Raw genomic sequence first — 22,953 nt, 5'->3', positions numbered from 1 at the left:
AAAACACCAATCCTTTGGCTGAGTAACAATCCCCTTATATGTATTTCATTCATGTATTTAGCTGTTTGTCTGTAGTATCAGGGAACATGCTGACTGGAGGAGAGAGAATATTGTCAGATAGATGAGCTGATTCTCCTTTCACTGTCCAGTCTCTAATGAGAGATGAGCTGATTCTCCTTTCACTGTCCAGTCTCTAATGAGAGATGAGCTGATTCTCCTTTCACTGTCCAGTCTCTAATGAGAGATGAGTTGATTCTCCTTTCACTGTCCAGTCTTTAATGAGAGATGAGCTGATTCTCCTTTCACTGTCCAGTCACAGGTTGGGGCCATATCCGGGATGACCCGGCCATAAGACTAAGGACATCTAGCTGTGCTGTGTAGAAGAGCAAAATATATCTTAGGACAGGATGGACAAAAACACCAATCCTTTGGCTGAGTAACAGTCTCCTCATATGTATTTCAATCATGTATTTAGCTGTTTGCCTGGAGTATCAGGGAACATGCTGACAGGAGGAGAGAGAAGAATGTCAGATAGATGAGCTGATTCTCCTTTCACTGTCCAGTCTCTAATAAGAGATGAGCTGATTCTCCTTTTACTGTCCAGTCACAGGTTGGGGCCTTGTCCGGGATGGACAAAAACACCAATCCTTTGGCTGAGTAACAGTCCCCTCATATGCATTTCATTCATGTATTTAGCTGTTTGCCTGGAGTATCAGGGAACATGCTGACAGGAGGAGAGAGAAGAATGTCAGATAGATGAGCTGATTCTCCTTTCACTGTCCAGTCTCTAATGAGAGATGAGCTGATTCTCCTTTCACTGTGCAGTCACAGGTTGGGGCCTTGTCTGGGATGGACAAAAACACCAATCCTTTGGCTGAGTAATAGTCCCCTCATATGCATTTCATTCATGTATTTAGCTGTTTGCCTGGAGTATCAGGGAACATGCTGACAGGAGGAGAGAGAAGAATGTCGGCTAGATGAGTTGATTCTCCTTTCACTGTCCAGTCTGTAATGAGAGATGAGCTGATTCTCCTGTCACTGTCCAGTCACAGGTTGGGGCCTTGTCTGGGATGGACAAAAACACCAACCTTTGGCTGAGTAACAGTCCCCTCATATGTATTTCATTCGTGTATTTAGCTGTTTGCCTGGAGTATCAGGGAACATCCTGACAGGAGAAGAGAGAAGAATGTCAGATAGATGAGCTTATTCTCCTTTTACTGTCCAGTCTGTAATGAGAGATGAGCTGATTCTCCTTTCACTGTGCAGTCACAGGTTGGGGCCTTGTCTGGGATGGACAAAAACACCAATCCTTTGGCTGAGTAACAGTCCCCTCATATGCATTTCATTCATGTATTTAGCTGTTTGCCTGGAGTATCAGGGAACATGCTGACAGGAGGAGAGAGAAGAATGTCAGATAGATGAACTGATTCTCCTTTCACTGTCCAGTCTCTAATGAGAGATGAGCTGATTCTCCTTTCACTGTCCAGTCACAGGTTGGGGCCTTGTCTGGGATGGACAAAAACACCAATCCTTTGGCTGAGTAATAGTCCCCTCATATGCATTTCATTCATGTATTTAGCTGTTTGCCTGGAGTATCAGGGAACATGCTGACAGGAGGAGAGAGAAGAATGTCGGATAGATGAGTTGATTCTCCTTTCACTGTCCAGTCTCTAATGAGAGATGAGATGATTCTCCTTTCACCTTCCAGTCACAGGTTGGGGCCTTGTCCGGGATGGACAAAAACACCAATCCTTTGGCTGAGTAACAGTCCCCTCATATGTATTTCATTTGTGTATTTAGCTGTTTGCCTGGAGTATCAGGGAACATGCTGACAGGAGGAGAGAGAAGAATGTCAGATAGATGAGTTGATTCTCCTTTCACTGTCCAGTCTGTAATGAGAGATGAGCTGATTCTCCTTTCACTGTCCAGTCTCTAATGAGAGATGAGCCGATTCTCCTTTCACTGTCCAGTCTCTAATGAGAGATGAGCTGATTCTCCTTTCACTGTCCAGTCTCTAATGAGAGATGAGTTGATTCTCCTTTCACTGTCCAGTCTCTAATGAGAGATGAGCCGATTCTCCTTTCACTGTCCAGTCTGTAATGAGAGATGAGCTGATTCTCCTTTCACTGCCCAATCTCTAATGAGAGATGAGCCGATTCTCCTTTCACTGTCCAGTCTCTAATGAGAGATGAGCTGATTCTCCTTTCACTGTCCAGTCACAGGTTGGGGCCTTGTCCGGGATGGACAAAAACACCAATCCTTTGGCTGAGTAACAGTCCCCTCATATGTATTTCATTCGTGTATTTAGCTGTGTGCCTGGAGTTCAGCTTGAGTTCAGAAAACCCCAACGGCAGACGACCACTAGAGGGCAAATTCTAAAAAGCTATGAAATAAAATAATCAGAATACGGAAACATCGAAAGTGCACCCGTATAAAAATGTAAAAGTCTCACTGAAAGCGACTGTCACACGAATGTTCCAATAGTAAATCAAACAATGTCCGCATGCTGAAAACACAGCGCAGTTTTCCTTTAAACGTAATACATCGGCCATATGTTCGTGCGCGTTGACTAGAAGGATTAGATCAAGACTTACAGTAAGAAGGAGCAGACAAATGTCTTCGGCTCCCTTTTCACTTTAATCGAATGAATCATTTCAGTCGACTTCCTGGGACTGTCACATCAACAATATTCCATCTTCCAGCACAATACAAATTCTGTAATCCGACAAACCTCCCCAGGATAAATCACATTTAATGAGAGTTTATCTACTGATCTACGTATGGGTCTTGACAGGTCCTCTGTCCATAAACTTCTCCTCCGCTGGAGTCGGCTTTTGACTACAAAAACTTTTATTTATATAACAATTAATCGCCTGTGAGCTGCAGGAAAATGGAGATTATGGGGGGGGGGACACAGCAAGACCAGCTGGCTTCTGTTTATGGGAATGCCTGGGTGGGCATTGGGCAAGATGGACAGCCAAGAGTTTCCAGTCTAGGGTTGTTTTATAAACAGTGACAATGGGATATTTTTAATGCGGTGAAATTGGCCCGGATAAAAATGTTACCTTGTGTTTCAAAATGGGATTTCTGAATTAAAGGAACACTCCACCCCATTTTGAAACGGCTCTCAGAATCAAAGGCTCCTGGGGGCTTCCCTGGTACTAGCGATGGAACCAGCATTATAAAGCTCAACTCTAGGCAACTAAAATTGTATCCATTACAGTGGGGCGGCGCCCAGGTGCGGACTGACAACTCATGGGGCCCCCCGGGCAATAGGGGATCATGGGGCCCCTGTGTCCTTGCCCACACTCAAAGCACACCCAAAAAAGCCTATAAAAAAGGTACCAGGGGCATTTCATGGGGCTCCCTACTGACCCTGGGCCCTCGGGCAGTGCCCAAGAGCTCGAATGGTCAGCCCGCCCCTGGCAGCGCCTATATTATAAAGGTTGATTGCTCGTTTAGGTCTAGGTCAGGGGTAGGCAACCTGAGAGCCGAAGGACTACAAGTTCCATCATGCCTTTGCAAGTCATAGCTGTACCTGTCAGTTTTGTAATCTTTGCAATGCCCCATGGGAAATGTAGTTCCACAACAGCTAGAGAGCCGAAGGTTGCCTACCCCTGGTCTAGGGGAAACAGAAAGGATGATTGACTCAACCAATCCTCTGCTCCTCTTCACTACTAGACCGGGCCCCTTAATATCTCCTCCCCCATCCTCCAGAGGTCTAACGTCTTGATATCATCAAGGCCAAAACAGGGTCCATAACCTTACATTGGACTTTTCTGATTGCAGTACATTTGGAAAATACTGCACTATGGCCACTAGATGGAGCGGACAATCGTATACATATGAGACTTATTTCAGGAATTATTCGTGACAAGAATACTGAGACATTTTATAAATCGACTCCTGCTGACCTGCATAAAAATGTACACTGATTAATTGCATTGCATCATGACACGCATTGACACACTTCTTAGCATGTAGGTTCACATGCGTTTTGATGCATTTCCATTGATTTCAATAGACAATGCATCAAGGAAAAGGGCAAATGCAACTTCTCCTGTAGGTCACTTTTAACTCATCCCCAGGAGTTTAAGTGGTTGTAAATCTCTGAAATGAAAAAGGAACAAAGCATATCCTTCTCAATGGTGTGGCTATGGGGATGTGGGAGGTGCAGACTGAACCTGGGTGACACCCGCCAGAGGCAAGGGTCCCTGGCTGGGATGAGCCACCATATTTCCAGAGTCCAACCACCATTCATCCCTGTAGGGGGGAGCTGGAAAGATGGCAGTGCCCATGAATAGGGCATAGGAGGCAGAGACTCTGGGTCTGAGTGTGTGTGGAGAGGATGGGATGAAGAGTAACACTGCTTGTGTGCTGGAGATCAGAGAGATAGAGAGACAGCAAGTCAGTGTGTGTGCTGTGTACTTCCTCCTCTTCCACCAGGGGAGACATCCATCCCCTGCCACAACACCCTCTGACGTCATATGGGACATTCCAAACCACCTCTACTGCACCCCTACATGATACATTCCATCCATCACCCCCCCTACATAGTGACATGGTACAATACATTCATTGCCCCCTACAAGCTGATATGGTACATTTCATCAACCCCCCCCCCACATACTGAAATGGTACATTCTATCCATCACCCCTCACATACTAACATGGTACAATCCATTAATTACAACACCCCCACACACACACATACTGAAATGGTACATTCTATCCATCACCCTTCACATACTAACATGGTACAATCCAATAATTACCACCCCCCCCCCCCCCACACACACACACACACACACACACACATACTGAAGTGGTACATTCTATCCATCAACCCTCATATACTAACATGGTACAATCCATTAATTACCCCCCCCCACACACATACTGAAATGGTACATGCTATCCATCACCCCTCACATACTAACATGGTACAATCCATTAATTACCCCCCCCCCCCCAACATACTGAAATGGTACATTCTATCCATCACCCCTCACATACTAACATGGTACAATTCATTAATCCCCCCCCCATACTGACATGGTACACTCTATCCATCACCCAACACATACCAACATGGTACAATCCATTTATCACCCCCCCCCCCACATACTGACATGGTATATTTCATCACAATACTAACATGGTACATTCCATCCATGAACCCTCCCCCACCCACCCACACACACACACACATACCAACATGGTACATTCCATTCACACACACCCCTTCCTTCCCCCATATACTAACATGGTCATTCCATGCCTAGCCGGAGGGGTGACCCCATGTTTTACCGCACCAAGTGACACCAACCAACCCTAGTGACACCACCAATCCTTAGTGTATTTGCCTCAATCCAAAGCACCTTGCGTGATTCCTGTCTGCTGTCTCATCCTTCTGCCATCTGCATGCAGCACACAGAACATTAATCACTACCTCCACTGTGCAAGTTCCCCCATGAGGATGTGTAGATCGGGTTGTGTCCTTTTCTGCCACTCATGTCTCAGTTTACACTAAGCTCCTTGCTCTATGCTGTGCAGTATGTAACATCAGATTCCCACCTTTTGGTGCTGAGAAATGCTGTGTAAATTCTGGACTTTAACAGATGTAGAGAAAAGAAGACTGCAGATAAATAGGCACAACTCGTGTAGAAGAATTTGTTTCATCTCTGTGTATCACAGAGAATAGTCACTTCACTGGGTATATGTGAGGGTTTCCATCCACTTTAACTATATCTTCAGCTCCACCTAGTGGCCAAAATGCAGTATTTTCCTGATTCATGCACCTGCATTCATAGGCATGTAAGGGTTTCCAACCCCTTTAACCATATCTTCAGCTCCACCTAGTGGCCAAAATGCAGTATTTTCCTGATTCATGCACCTGCATTCATAGTCAGGTAAGTAAGGGTTTACACCCGCTTTAACTACAATGCACAGAAGGGGGGTGAGCTAAGGGTCACTTTTTTGGAGGTTAGCTCTGCACTTTGCTAAACAAGTACATCAAATTTCGTTGGAGCCCTGATAACGACTCAGGATCCCTGCTATTTAATTGCACTGGAAGCCATGCAGGATCATTTTACTGTCTTGTGCAGAAAGGTGGATTTTATTCTTGTATTACGAGGTGATGATCCTACAAAACCAGAGAGTTGGACATTTCTCCGGGAGATTGGCGGCTCGTACAGTAATGATATGTGGCTGTTTAATGGGGTGCACTTCCTGGCGTAGGATATCGATCTCCCGGAGAGGCCTCATCCAGATGACTGCTGCTTCCTCTAAACAAACATTTCCAGGCCTCTTCTTAATCATTTTAATTACTCGGACTGTAGTTTCCACAACAGATATTTACTGATTCTTAGAAAGGTCACGGCGGCTGCCGATCGATACGTTTTAATTGCTATATCCATATCGTGTTCTCTAAATCACTGCATGCAAATGAGTCGCCGAAGACAGCGGAGAGGAGTGCGGAGAGATTATTAACAGTTTGGGCTGCAGCTAGCGGGATCTTCACATGTTCAGGAAGAGGTGAGATATAGGAGGAGACAGAGAAAGGAACTTTTTTTCTTTTTTTTTTTCAAACTCTTCTGTTCTCTTTTTCTTTCCCTTTCACCTTCTCTTTCTTCTTTTCTTCACTTTCCCTTTCCCCTTCTCTTCCCCTTTCTCTTTTTCTTCTCACTCCTTCCTCTTCTCTTGTCTCTTTCTCTTCCCTTTTCTCTTTCTCTTCTCTTCCTCTTCCCTTTCCCTTTCCTCATCACTTCTTGTCTCTTTTCTTCTTGTCTCTTCTCATCTCTTCCCTTTCCCTTTCCTCATCTCTTCTCATCTCTTTTCTTCTTGTCTCTTCTCATCTCGTCTGGTTTTCCTTCTCTTCTCTTCCTCTTCCCTTTCCCTTTCCTCATCTCTTCTCATCTCTTTTCTTCTTGTCTCTTCTCATCTCGTCTGGTTTTCCTTCTCTTCTCTTCCTCTTCCCTTTCCCTTTCCTCATCTCTTCTCATCTCTTTTCTTCTTGTCTCTTCTCATCTCGTCTGGTTTTCCTTCTCTTCTCTTCTTCTTCGTCTTCCCTTTCTCTTTCCTCATCACTTCTCGTCTCTTTTATTCTTGTCTCTTCTCATCTTTTCCCTTCCCTCCTCTCTTCTTGTCTCTTTTCTTCTCGTCTCTTCTCACCTCGTCTGTTTTTCCTTCTCTTCTCTTCTTCTTCCTCTTCCCTTTCTCTTTCCTCATCTCTTCTCATCTCTTTTCTTCTTGCCTCTTCTCATCTCGTCTGTTTTTCCTTCTCTTCTCTTCTCTTCTCTTCTCTTCTCTTCTCTTCTTCTTCCTCTTCCCTTTCTCTTTCCTCATCTCTTCTCATCTCTTTTCTTCTTGTCTCTTCTCATCTCTTCCCTTTCCCTTTCCTCATCTCTTCTCATCTCTTTTCTTCTTCTCTCTCTCTCTTCTTTCTCTTCTCTTCCACTTCTCTCTTCTCACTCCTTTCTCTTCTCACTCCTTTCTCTTCTCTCTTCTTCTCTCCTTCTCTCTCCTTCCTCTTCTCTTTCTCTCCTCAACTATTTTCATTTTTTTTCTTTAAAATTGACCTCCAACCTCACTGTCAGTCTTTACAGGATCTTCTCCTGAAATGGCGTACTCTAATTTCACTGCACACTGTGAGCATCTCACAATGTGCATTAGAATCTGCAGCGAGTCAGACAGAGCTCCGCCTCATTTCCTAGCCCACCCCACCCATCCACTGACACCCACTCAAGGCATTTTGATATTCCTTTAATTCCTCCCAAGAACCAGCCCACTTCTTGCATCAGGGAGGAGGGCTCGTAAGAGGCAGGGTGCTGTGATTTTTCAGGAAGCTTTGCACAGTCCCCCTGCTGGCCCTTCCCACCAGCTACAATCTGCCTGCATTGCATAGAGAAGCACAGAGACCCAGTGAGGGCATCCCTCAGCACCACTCTCAGCACTGATACACACTCACAGAATATACTCACTGCACAGGAATTGAAACAAGGTACATCATGAAAATGAAAAAGTTCTATATAAAGGTGCAGACTTATGCAGGCCATACATGGTTAGAATTCCGAAAAATCGTCCACAAATTGGAGACGCGTTCACTCGGTAATCCAATGGTTGCCATCATTGATTTCGAAAATCGGCCAATCAAGTCATAAAGTTCACCCTGTATAACAGGCGAAGCTTCTGTTCCTTCCAGGTCACGGCTCATGCGCCTATTCTTTTCGGAAAAACGATCGTAATTTGACCATCATTGAGCCAATAGGTCGTTTTTCATGAATTTTCCAACATGCCGATCACTGAAAAGGGGAGGAAGCGCAAAAATCGGCCGGTGCCATTGACCCACTAACAGAGTGAAAATCGGCCAATTATTCTTAGGTCCGATTTTCGGATGAAAAATCGGTCGATTTTCGACCCATGTATGGCCGGCCTTACAAGACAATGGGAGGCTGACAGTGCCCACAGTCCTGGACACAGACTGTCCGGTATGGTCAGTTTCATGTCAATGGCCAGGAATTGGCTGTGGCTGCTTTCAGCCTCGCATTGCTTTGAATGGGGCTTCCCACCCGAAGCTGTTCTCAGGAAACCCTGCTGAGTCTCCCATGGGAAGTCCCAGTCAGGGGCGGACTGACCATTTGGAAACTCGGGCACTGCCCGAGGGCCCAGGGTCAGTAGGGGGCCCCATGAGATGCCCCTGGTACCTTTTTCATAGGCTTTTTTGAGTTTGGGCAAGGACACAGGGGCCCCATGATCCCCTATTGCCCGGGGGCCCCATGAGTTGTCAGTCCGCTCCTGGTCACAGTTATCCCCATTCACTGCAGGTGCATCTTCCTAGCGCATGTGTTTTAAATTACAGTAATTGATTCACCTGCAGTGAATGTTTGGTGAACAATTTATAATATTTAGATTTATAGACATAAAAAAAGTATATTTTAAAACAAATATACATATAAAAACATTATAAATACCATAGATATAAATAATAAATAAATTGGGTATATGGTGCTATTTAAATGCAGCAAAAAATTTGATACCTAGGTTTTGGCGTAAAGTTGAGGCGCCGGAGGAAGAGGATTGGAGGAATAGAGTGGATCAGATTGCTAGATTGGAGAAACTATACTACATACAGGAAGATAGGAAGGAGGCATATTATATGAAGTGGGAGAAATGGGAGGAGTTTAAGGCAAAGGGGAAATAAGCTCATTTGTAATTAAGTACAAAAAAGAAAATATATAGTAATTTATCTTTCTTTCTTTTAAATCTTTGTATCTAGAGGATGTGAGATAAAAGTTGATCAGATAGATGTCAGGGGTCCATTGAAGATGGCTGGGGGGGAGGGTAGGAAGGGGGTTAAGGGGAGGAAAATGATATGAAATAAGTGGTTTTATGGGAATGTTTTTGTATTTCCATTTTAGATTTTGTATTGTCATATTTGAAAATGAATAAATATTTAAATTAAAAAAAAAAAATATTAATAAATAAATTATATATTACAAATAAAATAAATATACAAAATATAAAAATAAAGAAAAAATAAAAATACATTTATAAAAAATAAAAAATATCAATTCATAATAATATAAAAAGCATGGTATTTTATACTGATAATGTGGCATACATATATGATCATTATAGTCAATGTAACCATGAATAAGACAATTCTTATTTTGTTTATTTATAAAAATAGAAATGTTTATTTATTATTATTATTATTATTATTATTATACAGGATTTATATATTATTATTATTATACAGGATTTATATATTATTATTATTATTATAATACAGGATTTATATATATTATTATTATTATACAGGATTTATATTATTATTATTATTATTATTATTATTATTATACAGGATTTATATATATTATTATTATTATTATACAGGATTTATATTATTATTATTATTAGTATTATTATACAGGATTTATATATTATTATTATTATTATACAGGATTTATATATTATTATTATTATTATTATAATACAGGATTTATATATATTATTATTATTATTATACAGGATTTATATTATTATTATTATTATTATTATACAGGATTTATATATATTATTATTATTATTATTATACAGGATTTATATTATTATTATTATTATTATTATACAGGATTTATATATTATTATTATTATTATTATTATTATACAGGATTTATATATTATTATTATTATTATAATACAGGATTTATATATTATTATTATTATTATTATACAGGATTTATATATTATTATTATTATACAGGATTTATATCGCACCAACAGTTTGCTCAGCACTTTACAATATAACGGGAGACAATACATCAACCATACGGTTCAATACAGGAGGGTTAGGAGGGCCCTGATCCTGGGAGCTTACAATCTAAGATATTATTATTATTATTATTAATATTCAGGTTTAATATAGTACCGACAGTTTACACAACACTTACAACATGAGGGCAGACAGTACAATTACGATACAAATGAACACAGGAGGATTCAGGGGGCCCTGCTCATTAGAGTTTGCAATCTAAGAGATAAAACAATATAAATATAAATAAATGAAAAATAAAATACAAATGAATTACATATAAATTATATATTATAAATAACACACATATACATTACATATAAATATAAATAATATCAATTTCTAATAATATAAATATAATATTATTTTATATTTATAACACGGCATACATCTTTGATCATAATAGTGAATGTAACAATGGCTGAGAAAACTCTTATCAATGCAGCTCTGAAATGGAAGTTATTACCATGAGTAGTCAAGTCACGTATGTAACGTTGTACAACAACTGTTGACTTGGGAAGTGATGGAATGGTGACCAGATCTTGTATTTCTCACTTTCAGGATGTGCGTTTGTCAAATACTCATCGCATGCGGAAGCACAGGCAGCCATTAACGCCCTGCATGGGAGTCAGACGATGCCGGTGAGTAGTGAACTGGGTTGGGTTGTGACCTTTGCTGGTGCGTTTCACAAACTCGCAAGTGTTCAGTCTGCGTTCTACTAACTTTCTGCTGATTGTGTTATTATAACCAGCAGTTACTGTTTATACATATATATATTCTTCTTGCTTCACTGCACCTAGGGCAGGTGCCCCTCTTGCCCACTCCTTGTTCCAGCCCTGTATACTATATAATATTATACATATAAAAATGTTTTTTATATATATATATATATATATATATATATATATATATATATATATATACATTTAATATAATTTTTGTGTATATATATATATATATATATGTGTGTGTGTGTATACACACACACACACACACATATATATATATATATATATATATATATATATAATTATTTTATATATATATATATATATTTATATATAGTATACAGGGCTGGAACAAGGGGTGGGCAAGAGGGGCATCTGACCTAGGTGCAGTTTTATATAAATGATATATATAAATAAAACACCACCCCTTGTTCCAGCCCTGTATACTACTATATATATATATATATATGCGTTTTATTTATATATATATATATTTAATATAATGCTTATATATATATGAGACAGTGCTTTTGTCTGTTGATGTTTAAAAACTACTGGGCATTTTGTATTTTGTACTAAGAGGAAAAAAAAAACCTAAAAACTGTGAAAAAGAAGTTGCTAAATAAAGGGAAAAAAATTTAAATGTTGAAAAATATAACTAAGTAAGTGAAAAAAACGAAATAATTGAAACAAAATTACTAAATAAGGGGAAAAAATCAAAACAAATTGAAAAAAAATACTAAATAAGTGAAAAAAAAATTAAAAATGTTAAACAAAAATACTAAATAAGGGGCAGAAATAAAAAAAAATGTAAACAAAAATAACAAAAAAAAGTGAAAAAAAACCTAAAAAGATTGAACAAAATTACTAAATAAGATAAAAAAAAAATAAAATTGAAAAAAAGACTAAATAAGTGAAAAAACAAAAACATTTTGAAAAACACTTTACCTCAATTTTGTCAAACAATTGAAACAAAATACTAAATAAGGGGCAAAAAATTAAAAAAATTTAAACAAAATACTAAATAAGTGAAAAAAAAACTAAAAAAGTTTGAAAAACACTTGACCTCAATTTCTTCAAAAAATGTAAACAAAAATACTAAATAAGGGCAAAAATTTAAAAAAAATGAAACAAAATTACTAAATAAGGTGAAAAAAAATAAAAAATGAAATTGAAAGAAAAGACTAAATAAGTGAAAAAAACTAAAAAATGTAACTCAAATTTCTAAATAAGGTGAAAAATTTTAAAAAAATTTAAAAAAAGACTAAATAAGTGAAAAAACTAAAAAAAAAAATATGTGAAAAACACTTTACCTCAATTTCATCAAACAATTGAAACAAAAAAACTAAATAAGGGGCAAAAATTAAAACAAAATTTAAACAGAATACTAAATAAGTGAAAAAAAAACTAAAAAAAATAAACAAAATGACTAAATAAGGTGAAAACAAAATTAAAAAAATAAAAAAAAAACTAAATAAGTGAAAAAAAACTAAAAAAATTAAATAAAATAACTAAATAAAGTGAAAAAATTGAAAACAAAATAGACTAAATAAGCGAAAAAACTAAACAATTTTGAAAAACACTTTACCTCAATTTCCTCAAACAATTTAAACAAATAAAACTAAATAAGGGGCAAAATGAAAATACAATTTAAACAAAATACTAAATAAGTTAAAAAAAACTAAAAAAAATAAACAAAATGACTAAATAAGGTGAAAAAAAAAATTAAAAAACAAACTAAATAAGTGAAAAAAATTAAAAAAATTAAACAAAATTACTAAATAAGGTGAATACATTTAAAAAAAGACTAAATAAGTGAAAAAAACTAAAAACTTTAACTCAAATATCTATATAAGGTGAAAATATTTAAAAAAATTAAAAAAAAGACTAAATAAGTGAAAAAACTAAAACAAAAATGTGAAAAATACTTTACCTCAATTTCATCAAACAATTTAAACAAAAAAACTAAATAAGGGGCAAAAATTAAAACAAAATTTAAACAAAATACTAAAAAAGAAAAAAAATAAATAAACAAAATGACTAAATAGGGTGAAAAAATTGAAAACAAAATAGACTAAATAAGCGAAAAAACTAAACAATTTTGAAAAACACTTTACCTCAATTTCCTCAAACAATTTAAACAAAAAAAAATGAAATAAGGGGCAAAATGAAAACACAATTTAAACAAAATACTAAATAATTAAAAAAAAAACAAACTAAAAAAATAAACAAAATGACTAAATAAGGTGAAAAAAAAATTAAAAAACAAACTAAATAAGTGAAAAAAAACTAAAAAAAATTAAACAAAATTACTAAATAAGGTGAATAAATTGAAAAAAAATAAAAAAAAGACTAAGTGAAAAAACTAAAAAATTTTGAAAAACACTTTACCTCAATTCCTAGTATAAAACAAGTAATACTCCTCCTGGAATGACCCCTTTCTGGAAAGTGTAAACCTTGCTGTGATTTTATTTTTTTTCCCTATAGTTTTTTGTAACGGAGGCTGGTATTGAGGCGGTTAAGGTGCGCTTTGCCTTTTTAAAATTCTCCCGCTGTAGCCAAGGGCAAGTCTTTTGTTGTTAGTGGAAGAAAGTTCCCTGGAGGATGAAATTGCATTGTGCTGAAATTGTGGCTAGATGTCAAGGACAAACCCGAAAACACTTTGATCAGCGCAGGTTAGTGCGCAGAAACTGCAAAGCGATGTATGTCAGTAGGAGCCGTTCACACCGGTGCTGACGTGAGCTGCCCTACCCTGAACACACCCCTTTTTTGTCTTTTTTGAACGATACAACACAACACATATGAATGAACTGCAATAAATGCAACATTATAAACAATCTGTTTCCTTTACAAAGAAAGCTTAGTGACGTTTCAAAGAAATGACAAAAAAAAAAAAAATGTTGCGGTGCCTTTTAAAAGCAACACAACACAGCATGAGAATGAATGTCAACCATGTGCGTTTACGTGCTGCAAATGGGCTCTTAACCGCCTCCCGTCCCGCCGCTGTACATAAACGGTCGGACGGTGGCAGTGCAGGGACGGGTGGCAGTTTATAAACGTCCTCCCCGCCCCCTGCTCCCTGGGAGCGAGCAGCACCGCGATCCGGTGCCCGCTGTGTCCTCTGGACACAGTGGAACACGGATCGTCGGACGGGACCTCTGTGCGAGGTCCCAATCATGTGATCACTAATTGGCCAATCAGTGATCACATGCAGAGTAGTAAGCAAGATGTCACTTCTGACATCATTGCTTACTACATGTGAAATCTGTGAATGATCACAGAGATCACATGGTACAGGGCCATTCACAACAGCCTTGTACCATGTGACAAGCTGTGACCAATCACAGCTCACACAGTAGTTCTCAATGGCTGCAGGAATGCAGCGAGAGAGAAGGAGAAATGATTGCTTTTACAGCCTTTATGGGTGTACAGTAAAAGCAATCAGTGTAAAAAAAAAAAAATCTTCATCACCCCCCACAAGTAGTACAGTGTCACCATGGTGACACTGTACTGCTAGGGTGACAGTATGTAAAAAAAAAAAAACATAAATAATATTATAGAAAAATAAAATAAAAATGTAAAACATTTTTAAAAAAAATATAATTTTTGGTTATAAACTAATTTGAGTTATTTTTTTTTTACTAAAAAGATAACTGAATACATTTTGGCCAAGATTTATGACGAAATATTATTTATTTGCAAAATGTTATAAGAAAAACACTTTTTTTCAAAATTTTTTGACTTTTTAATTTATATATCAAAAAAAATAAAATTCCCAGCTTGAATAAATACACCAAAATAAAGCTTTATCTGTCTCAAAAAAATGATAAAAAATTCATATGGGTACAGTGTTGCATGACCGCGCAATTGTCATTCAAAGTGTTATAGCGCTCAAAGCTGAAAACTGGCCTAGACTGGAAGGGGGTGAAAGTGCCCGGACTGGAAGGGGGTGAAAGTGTCCGGACAGGAAGGGGGTGAAAGTGTCCGGACTGGAAGGGGGTGAAAGTGTCCAGACTGGAAGGGGGTGAAAGTGTCCAGACTGGAAGGGGGTGAAAGTATCCGGACTGGAAGGGGGTGAAAGTGTCCAGACTGGAAGGGGGTGAAAGTGTCCGGACTGGAAGGGGGTGAAAGTGTCCGGACTGGAAGGGGGGACAAAGTGTCCGGACTGGAAGGAGGTGAAAATGTCCGGACTGGAAGGGGGTGAAAGTATCCGGACTGGAAGGGGGTGAAAGTGTCCGGACTGGAAGGGGGGGAAAGTGTTCGGACTGGAAGGGGGGTGAAAGTGTCCGGACTGGAAGGGGGTGAAAGTATCCGGACTGGAAGGGGGTGAAAGTGTCCGGACTGGAAGGGGGGGAAAGTGTTCGGACTGGAAGGGGGGTGAAAGTGTCGGGACTGGAAGGGGGGGAAAGTGTTCGGACTGGAAGGGGGGTGAAAGTGTCCGGACTGGAAGGGGGGTGAAAGTGTCCGGACTGGAAGGGGGTGAAAGTGTCTGGACTGGAAGGGGGGGAAAGTGTTCGGACTGGAAGGGGGGAAAAGTGTCCGGACTGGAAGGGAGGGAAAGTGTCCGGACTGGAAGGGGGGGAAAGTGTCTGGACTGGAAGGGGGGTGAAAGTGTCCGGACTGGAAGGGGGGAAAGTATCCGGACTGGAAGGGGGGAAAGTGTTCGGACTGGAAGGGGGTGAAAGTATCCGGACTGGAAGGGGGGGAAAGTGTCCGGACTGGAAGGGAGGGAAAGTGTCCGGACTGGAAGGGGGGTGAAAGTGTCCGGACTGGAAGGGGGGGAAAGTGTCCGGACTGGAAGGGGGGTGAAAGTGTCCAGACTGGAAGGGGGGAAAGTGTTTGGACTGGAAGGGGGGAAAGTGTTCGGACTGGAAGGGGGTGAAAGTGTCCGGACTGGAAGGGGGGGAAAGTGTCCGGACTGGAAGGGAGGGAAAGTGTCCGGACTGGAAGGGGGGGAAAGTGTCCGGACTGGAAGGGAGGGAAAGTGTCCGGACTGGAAGGGGGGAAAGTGTCCGGACTGGAAGGGGGGTGAAAGCGTCCGGACTGGAAGGGGGGAAAGTGTCCACACTGGAAGGGGGGAAAGTGTCCGGACCGGAAGGGGGTGAAAATGTCCGGACTGGAAGTAGTTAATACTTGCTCGGGTCCTACCGATCCTACTGACAGCGTGGTAATGGACCAGTGCGTCAGAATGGTTTGCAGAGCTTCCCTGCATCTATTTGCATATTTATAGAAGGATTTATCCTTCTATTATAAAATAAAAAATTATCACCTGGTTCAGTCAAAATTTTACCCGTGAACCTCTGCAAATAACATTTTCCCTTCATTTCCCTTCACGGCCTCATCCAAAGTGGCCTAAATGACAAAGAGTGGTTGTAATTTGCCGCTTAAAGAGTCACGAAGGCACAACATTATCTAGCCGTGATATCTAATTGGCTGAGCTGTGCCCAAATTAGACGGATTAGTACGGATAAATTAATGAGTGCTAGTTGGCTTCAAGAAATCGTTTTATCAGAGTTGATTAGAAAGAACTAATTTTCTTCAGGACTTTTTTTTTCCTTAATTTTCATCAAAACTTTTTTTTTTCTTTAGTAAAGATTTTTTTGTTTTAATCTTTTTCTCCCCCCTTTTATTTATGACCAATTTAGCATATTGTATGTTGTTCTCCGTGGTGCTTCTAGTAGTTCAGTACTTGGAGGCTGTAGGGAAGGTTTTATAGCTTTTGTGTCGTTCGGTGTTGTAGCTGCTTTGTACTGTACACGGCTGAGGACATTTACGCTGTGATCTGTAGAGGTGTGCTGTTGGGGGTTCCGCAGATATGTGTTATAGAAAACTCCTGACAGATCTATAAAACTAGACTGGCAGAGTAGGCTGAGCATACTAGAGGTGTGAAAGTAGTACGCCATTTAGGGAACAAGGTACTGTGCTGCTGTCCGTATCGCTGGTCCGCTTTGTTCATGATCCCACTATTGCTTTGTATTGTGATGTTGCCCGTGGTGCTGTAACTGGCCTACACCTTGCTGCTGTCCATGGTGCTGTAACTGGCCTACGCCTTGCTGCTGTCCATGGTGCTGTAACTGGCCTACGCCTTGCTGCTGTCCATGGTGCTGTAACTGGCCTACGCCTTGCTGCTGTCCATGGTGCTGTAACTGGCCTACGCCTTGCTGCTGTCCATGGTGCTGTAACTGGCCTACACCCTGCTGCTGTCCATGGTGCTGTAACTGGCCTACGCCTTGCTGCTGTCCATGGTGCTGTAACTGGCCTACGCCTTGCTGCTGTCCATGGTGCTGTAACTGGCCTACACTTTGCAAATGTTCATGGTGCTGTAACTGGTTTGTACTGCACTACTGTCCATGGTGCTGTAACTGGCCTTCACTATGCTGATGTCAATGAAGTCGTAATTGGCCTACACCTTGCTGCTGTCCATGTTGCCGTAATTGGTCTGTGTTGCATTGCTGTCCATGGTGCTGTAACTGGCCTACACTGTGCTGATGTCAACAAAGTCGTAATTGCCCTAAACCTTGCTGCTGTCCATGGTCCTGTAATTAGTCTGGGTTGTCATTGCTGTCAATGGTGCTGTAACTGGCCTACACTATCCTGCTGTCAATGAAGTCATAATTGGCCTATACCTTGCTGCTGTCCATGGTGCTATAATTGGTCTGTGTTGTCATTGCTGTCCATGGTGCTGTAACTGGCCTACACTATGCTGATGTCAACGAAGTCCTAATTGCCCTACAGCTTGGTGCTGTCCATGGTGCTTTAACTGGCCTACACTGTGCTGATGTCAACAAAGTCATAATTGCCCTACAGCTTGCTGCTGTCCATGGTGCTGTAACTGGCCTACACCTTGCTGCTGTCCATGGTGCTGTAACTGGCCTACACCTTGCTGCTGTCCATGGTGCTGTAACTGGCCTACACCTTGCTGCTGTCCATGGTGCTGTAACTGGCCTACGCCTTGCTGCTGTCCATGGAGCTGTAACTGGCCTACACCTTGCTGCTGTCCATGGTGCTGTAACTGGCCTACACTATGCTGATGTCAACAAAGTCATAATTGCCCTACACCTTGCTGCTGTCCGTGGTGCCGTAATTGGTCTGTGTTGTCATTGCTGTCCATGGTGCTGTAACTGGCCTACACTATGCTGCTGTCAACGAAGTCGTAATTGCCCTTCACCTTGCTGCTGTCCATGGTGCTGTAACTGGCCTACACTATCCTGCTGTCAATTAAGTCGTAATTGCCCTTCACCTTGCTGCTGTCCATGGTGCTATAATTGGTCTGTGTTGCATTGCTGTCCATGGTGCTGTAACTAGCCTACACTATGCTGCTGTCAATGGAGTTGTAGCTGGCCCATAGAGTTATAGACACCGATAACATTCATGGCTGTTCCAGTGTAGGAGCTGTTCATATGAGATGCCCAAATGACACGCCATGAAGACATTGGAATTTTGGTGCAGAACAACCTCACTTCTTCAAACTAAGCCATTCCTCATTTTTCCTGAGAGTCTAAGATGGGTGTAAATGCCATGAAATATATCTGAGCAGTGTGTGAATGGCTTTCCAACCAACAAAAGACCCATGTATGACTTGTATGGATGACTCTTTGACCCTCAACTCTTTGAGTCCCATGTATATGGTACATATCCTTCATATACAAAGACCTCACTAGAAATTTAAGAAACAACTGGTCTCATTTTATATTCTGCCTACATTTTCACAAATTCCACATTCCAAAGACATGCTTGTAGGTTAATTGGCTAGAGTCTAAACTGGCCTTAAAATTTCTGTCCAAACTGTTATGAGTGGGATTGAATAAATGGGGTGGGTTTGAGAAAACACCTAGAGGCTAAGTTCGTAAAAATAAATAAAACTTGACAAAAAGATTGTATGAGAAAATGCTCTCAAGGGTATCAGGCATGTTCCCCAGAGAGCTGTCCCATAGCATCAGAGACCCATACATCACTTGAATGACTCTTTTGACCCTCAACACTTCAAGTCCCATCTATATGGTATGTACCCTTCTTATACAAAAACCTCACTAGAACTGTAAAAGTTAAATTTTTACTAGTTTATTTTTATGTTTTTCCTACATCTTTTTCTCATCTTCCACATTCCAAGGACATGCTGGTAGGATAATTGGCTAGAGTCAAAATTGGCCTCAATATATCTGTCCAAAGTGTTATGGGTGGGATTGAATAAATGAGGTGGGTTTTAGAAAACACCTAGAGGCTTTCGTAAAAATAAATAAATGAATAAAACAAAACTTGATTAAAAGATTGTATGAGAAAATGCTCTCAAGGGTATCAGGCATGTTCCCCAGAGAGCTGTCCCATAGCATCAGAGACCCATACATCACTTGAATGACTCTTTTGACCCTCAACACTTCAAGTCCCATCTATATGGTATGTACCCTTCTTATACAAAAACCTCACTAGAACTGTAAAAGTTAAATTTTTACTAATTTATTTTTATGTTTTTCCTACATCTTTTTCTCATCTTCCACATTCCAAGGACATGCTGGTAGGATAATTGGCTAGAGTCAAAATTGGCCTCAATATATCTGTCCAAAGTGTTATGGGTGGGATTTAATAAATGAGGTGTGTTTTAGAAAACACCTAGAGGCTTTCGTAAAAATAAATAAATGAATAAAACAAAACTTGACTAAAAGATTGTATGAGAAAATGCTCTCAAGAGTATCAGGCATGTTCCCCAGAGAGCTGTCCCATAGCATCAGAGACCCATACATCACTTGAATTACTCTTTTGACCCTCAACACTTTAAGTCCCATCTATCTGGTATGTACCCTTCTTATATAAAATCCTCACTAGAACTGTAAAAAGTTAAATTTTTACTCATTTATTTTTATGTTTTTCCTACATCTTTTTCTCATCTTCCACATTCCAAGGACATGCTGGTAAGATAATTGGCTAGAGTCAAACCTAGTTCTTCAACCTAAGCCGTTCCTCTTTTTTCCTGAGAGTCTATAATGGATGTAAATGCCATGAAATATATCTGAGCAGTGTGTGAATGGCTTTCCAACCAAAAAAAGACCCATGTATGACTTGTATGGATGACTCTTTGACCCTCAACTCTTTGAGTCCCATGTATATGGTACATATCATTCTTATACAAAGATCTCACTAGAAATTTATGAAAAAACTGGTTTCAATATATATTCTTTATACATCTTTTCACAAATTCTACATTCCAAGGACATACTTGTAGGTTAATTGGCTAGAGTCAAAACTGGCCTCAATATTTCTGTCCAAAGGGTTATGGGGTGGGGTTGAGCATATGGGGAGAGATTGAGTAAAGACCTGGAGGCCAATTTCTTTTTAAAAAAATGCCTTGAAATTTGTATGTAAAAAGGCTCTCAAGCATGTCACACTTGTTGCCCAGAAAGTTGCCCCATAAAGTCTGATACAACTGAATGGATATCACATACACTTCATTCAAGTTTAGAGCTGCTCATATGAAATGCTCAGTGTCACACCATGAAGGTGTTGGACTTTGGGTGCAGTACAACTTTCCTTCCTCATACTAAAGCCTTTGCCCATTTTTCCTGGAGAGTCTCTGGTCGGTGCAAACACCATGAAATACATGTTTGAAGAGCTATTCCAATCACAAAGAGATTCATGCACAGGGGCGGACTGACCATTGGGGAACTTGGGCACTGTCTGAGGGTCCAGGGTCAGTAGGGGGCCCCATGAGATGCCCCTGGTACCTTTTATAGGCTTTTTTGGTTGTGGGCAAGGACACAGGGGCCCCATGATCCCCTATTGCCCTGGGGCCCCACGAGTTGTTAGTCCACCCCTGTTCTTGCATGACTTGGATGGCTCTTTGACCCTCAACTCATTGAGTTCCATGTACATGGTACCTACCTTTCTTATCCAAAGACCTCACTGGAACCGTAAGATGCAACTAGTTTTGTTTTGTATTCTGCCTGCATCCTTTCTAAACTTCCACCAATTCAGAGATCTTTTAAGCTTCCAAAACAAGGAAGCATCATGTCCTAAGCCCTCCCAACTCTAGCCAGCATAGCCGGTTGGTTCAGTTGTGTCTTTGGCATGAAAAATAACATCTCACTCGCTGGAAGAGGTTTGTTTTTTTTTTTTTTTGTGTGAAGTTGTTCTATATTATTTTAATAAAGCGTGTATGTGGTTTGCTTGGCACCTCACTGCTTCCTGTACGGTTAATCCCCACTGTTTCTAGATCTACTTCTGGTGGCGTGGTGTGTTGTCATGGCAACTGGCATTCAGGCATTATTTCCGAGGTGCAGGACTGCAAGAGGGACCGCGCCGCTTCAGTAAACATTTGTGCATGTCGGAACATCTTATCAGATCTATCTCTCCAAAGATGTTTCTTTATTTTAACTCCTTGGCTGACCAATGCGCCAACTTCCACCTCGGCGCTGGGTAGCGGGGCCGTATTGCGTGCGAGTTTCAGTTTATTGGAAACTTCAGAGCTTATCTCTAGGTAATATAATTTTCGGGCATCAATATTCTCGTCAGGTCTTCGGTTTCCTTGTCTCCACAGCGAGCTCCTATATCTCCGAGGCTGTCAAGATTATGACTGCTCTGTGCTATCTTCTTTACACAACATATGTTTCCTCCTAGTCTCTAATACAAAGCTTTCTTTAATGAGAGCTTTTTCATCCACCTTTTTATGGCAAAGCGAGTCCCCGCAGCATTCTGATTTAATTTGCTGCACAAAGACTCATGCCATGGAGCGAGCCAGAAAATGCCGATTGCTAATATATAGGTGGAGGTGTTGGGAGGACCTCCATGGAGTCCTGTTGAAGTCGGTTTGGTTGCATTATTGCTTGCCATACATGTAAAGAAACATTTCTTCAATATCACAATTGTTTCAAGAAAACGATTGTATCTTCCAGATGCCGATTACTCTTGATTGATCTTTTTCATCAGAATGGGACAATCCACCCTGGTGAAAGATCAAACCATATGTGACCAAAGAGATCTAGTCTTTGGTCACTGGCTGTTTTTGAACAAAAGGTTCTTTGAAGAATCTAATTTATTAACAAATGTGTGTTTATTGTGGTATTATTATTATTATTATACAGGATTTATAGAGCGCCAACAGGTTGCACAATGCTTTACAATATAAGTATCACACACCTGTTGATGGAGGGCAATGGAGAGAATTTTAATGCACATAAACACAATACAATATTACGCCGAGCAAGTAGATACTAAACATGTCATGCTTTAAAACTGCACGCTCGTGGTATGGCAACAAACTACTGTACTTAAACATCTCCATTGGTGACACTTTGAAAGCCTTTACAGGTTACCAGTTTGGAGTTTCACAAGAAGTTTGGTGCTAGAATTATTGCTTTCACTATAACGTTCGCGGTGATGCCTCACATGTGTGCTGCAAACACCGTTTATATATGCGTTCGTGACCTATGTATGCATTTGCCTTTGCATGTGAGTGGATTGAGAGGGGCACTTATTATTTATTATATTTATTTTTATTTTTTTAACACTGTTCCTTTATTTTTTTAACTCAATGTTATTGCTATCATAAGGGATAAAAGCATCCCTTGTGATATAGCCATAAACATGACAGGTCCTCTTCACTGAGACATATGGGTTCTATTAGACCCCAGATCTCTCATCCGCCCTTAAAAGCACCTGCTCAAACCAAGATTGGTTTCTCCAAATGCTTTCCCAAGCCAAAAATGTCTTGTTTACATTCTGAAGAAACCGGAAGTGACAAAATCAAAATACTCATCACCTCCAAGTTCTTATACCATAAAGATAAGGAAGATCCAGTCCCTGTTCAGCTCTATTGTAAGCCAGCAAAACCGCCGGGTTCAGTCCTGGGCTCTCCTGTCTATCACGTACTTGATGATGGAGGCCAATGGAGAAGTTCCGGATTCCCCTGAGAGTGGGACA

The 22,953-nt window shown here is 40.1% G+C and overlaps 1 protein-coding gene across 8 annotated transcripts in view; it reads left to right on the top strand.

Moving 5' to 3' along the window:
* CELF4 (CUGBP Elav-like family member 4) overlaps positions 1 to 22,953 on the top strand; it is a 1,398,731-nt gene that overhangs the window by 1,126,149 nt on the left and 249,629 nt on the right. For all 8 annotated transcript variants that reach the window (XM_089687534.1, XM_089687538.1, XM_089687536.1 and 5 more), the window contains one exon: positions 10,877 to 10,956. In XM_089687534.1, the coding sequence (XP_089543660.1) occupies positions 10,877 to 10,956 (80 nt within the window). The remainder of the gene's footprint in view (positions 1 to 10,876; positions 10,957 to 22,953) is intronic.

This window comes from Staurois parvus, unplaced genomic scaffold (genome assembly GCF_062004578.1).
Source record: "Staurois parvus isolate SC_StPar_1 unplaced genomic scaffold, SC_StPar_1.0 ptg000428l, whole genome shotgun sequence".
Lineage (NCBI taxonomy): Eukaryota > Metazoa > Chordata > Amphibia > Anura > Ranidae > Staurois > Staurois parvus.
Note: the sequence above shows the minus strand (reverse complement) of the source record. Positions and strands in the feature narration are given on the sequence as shown.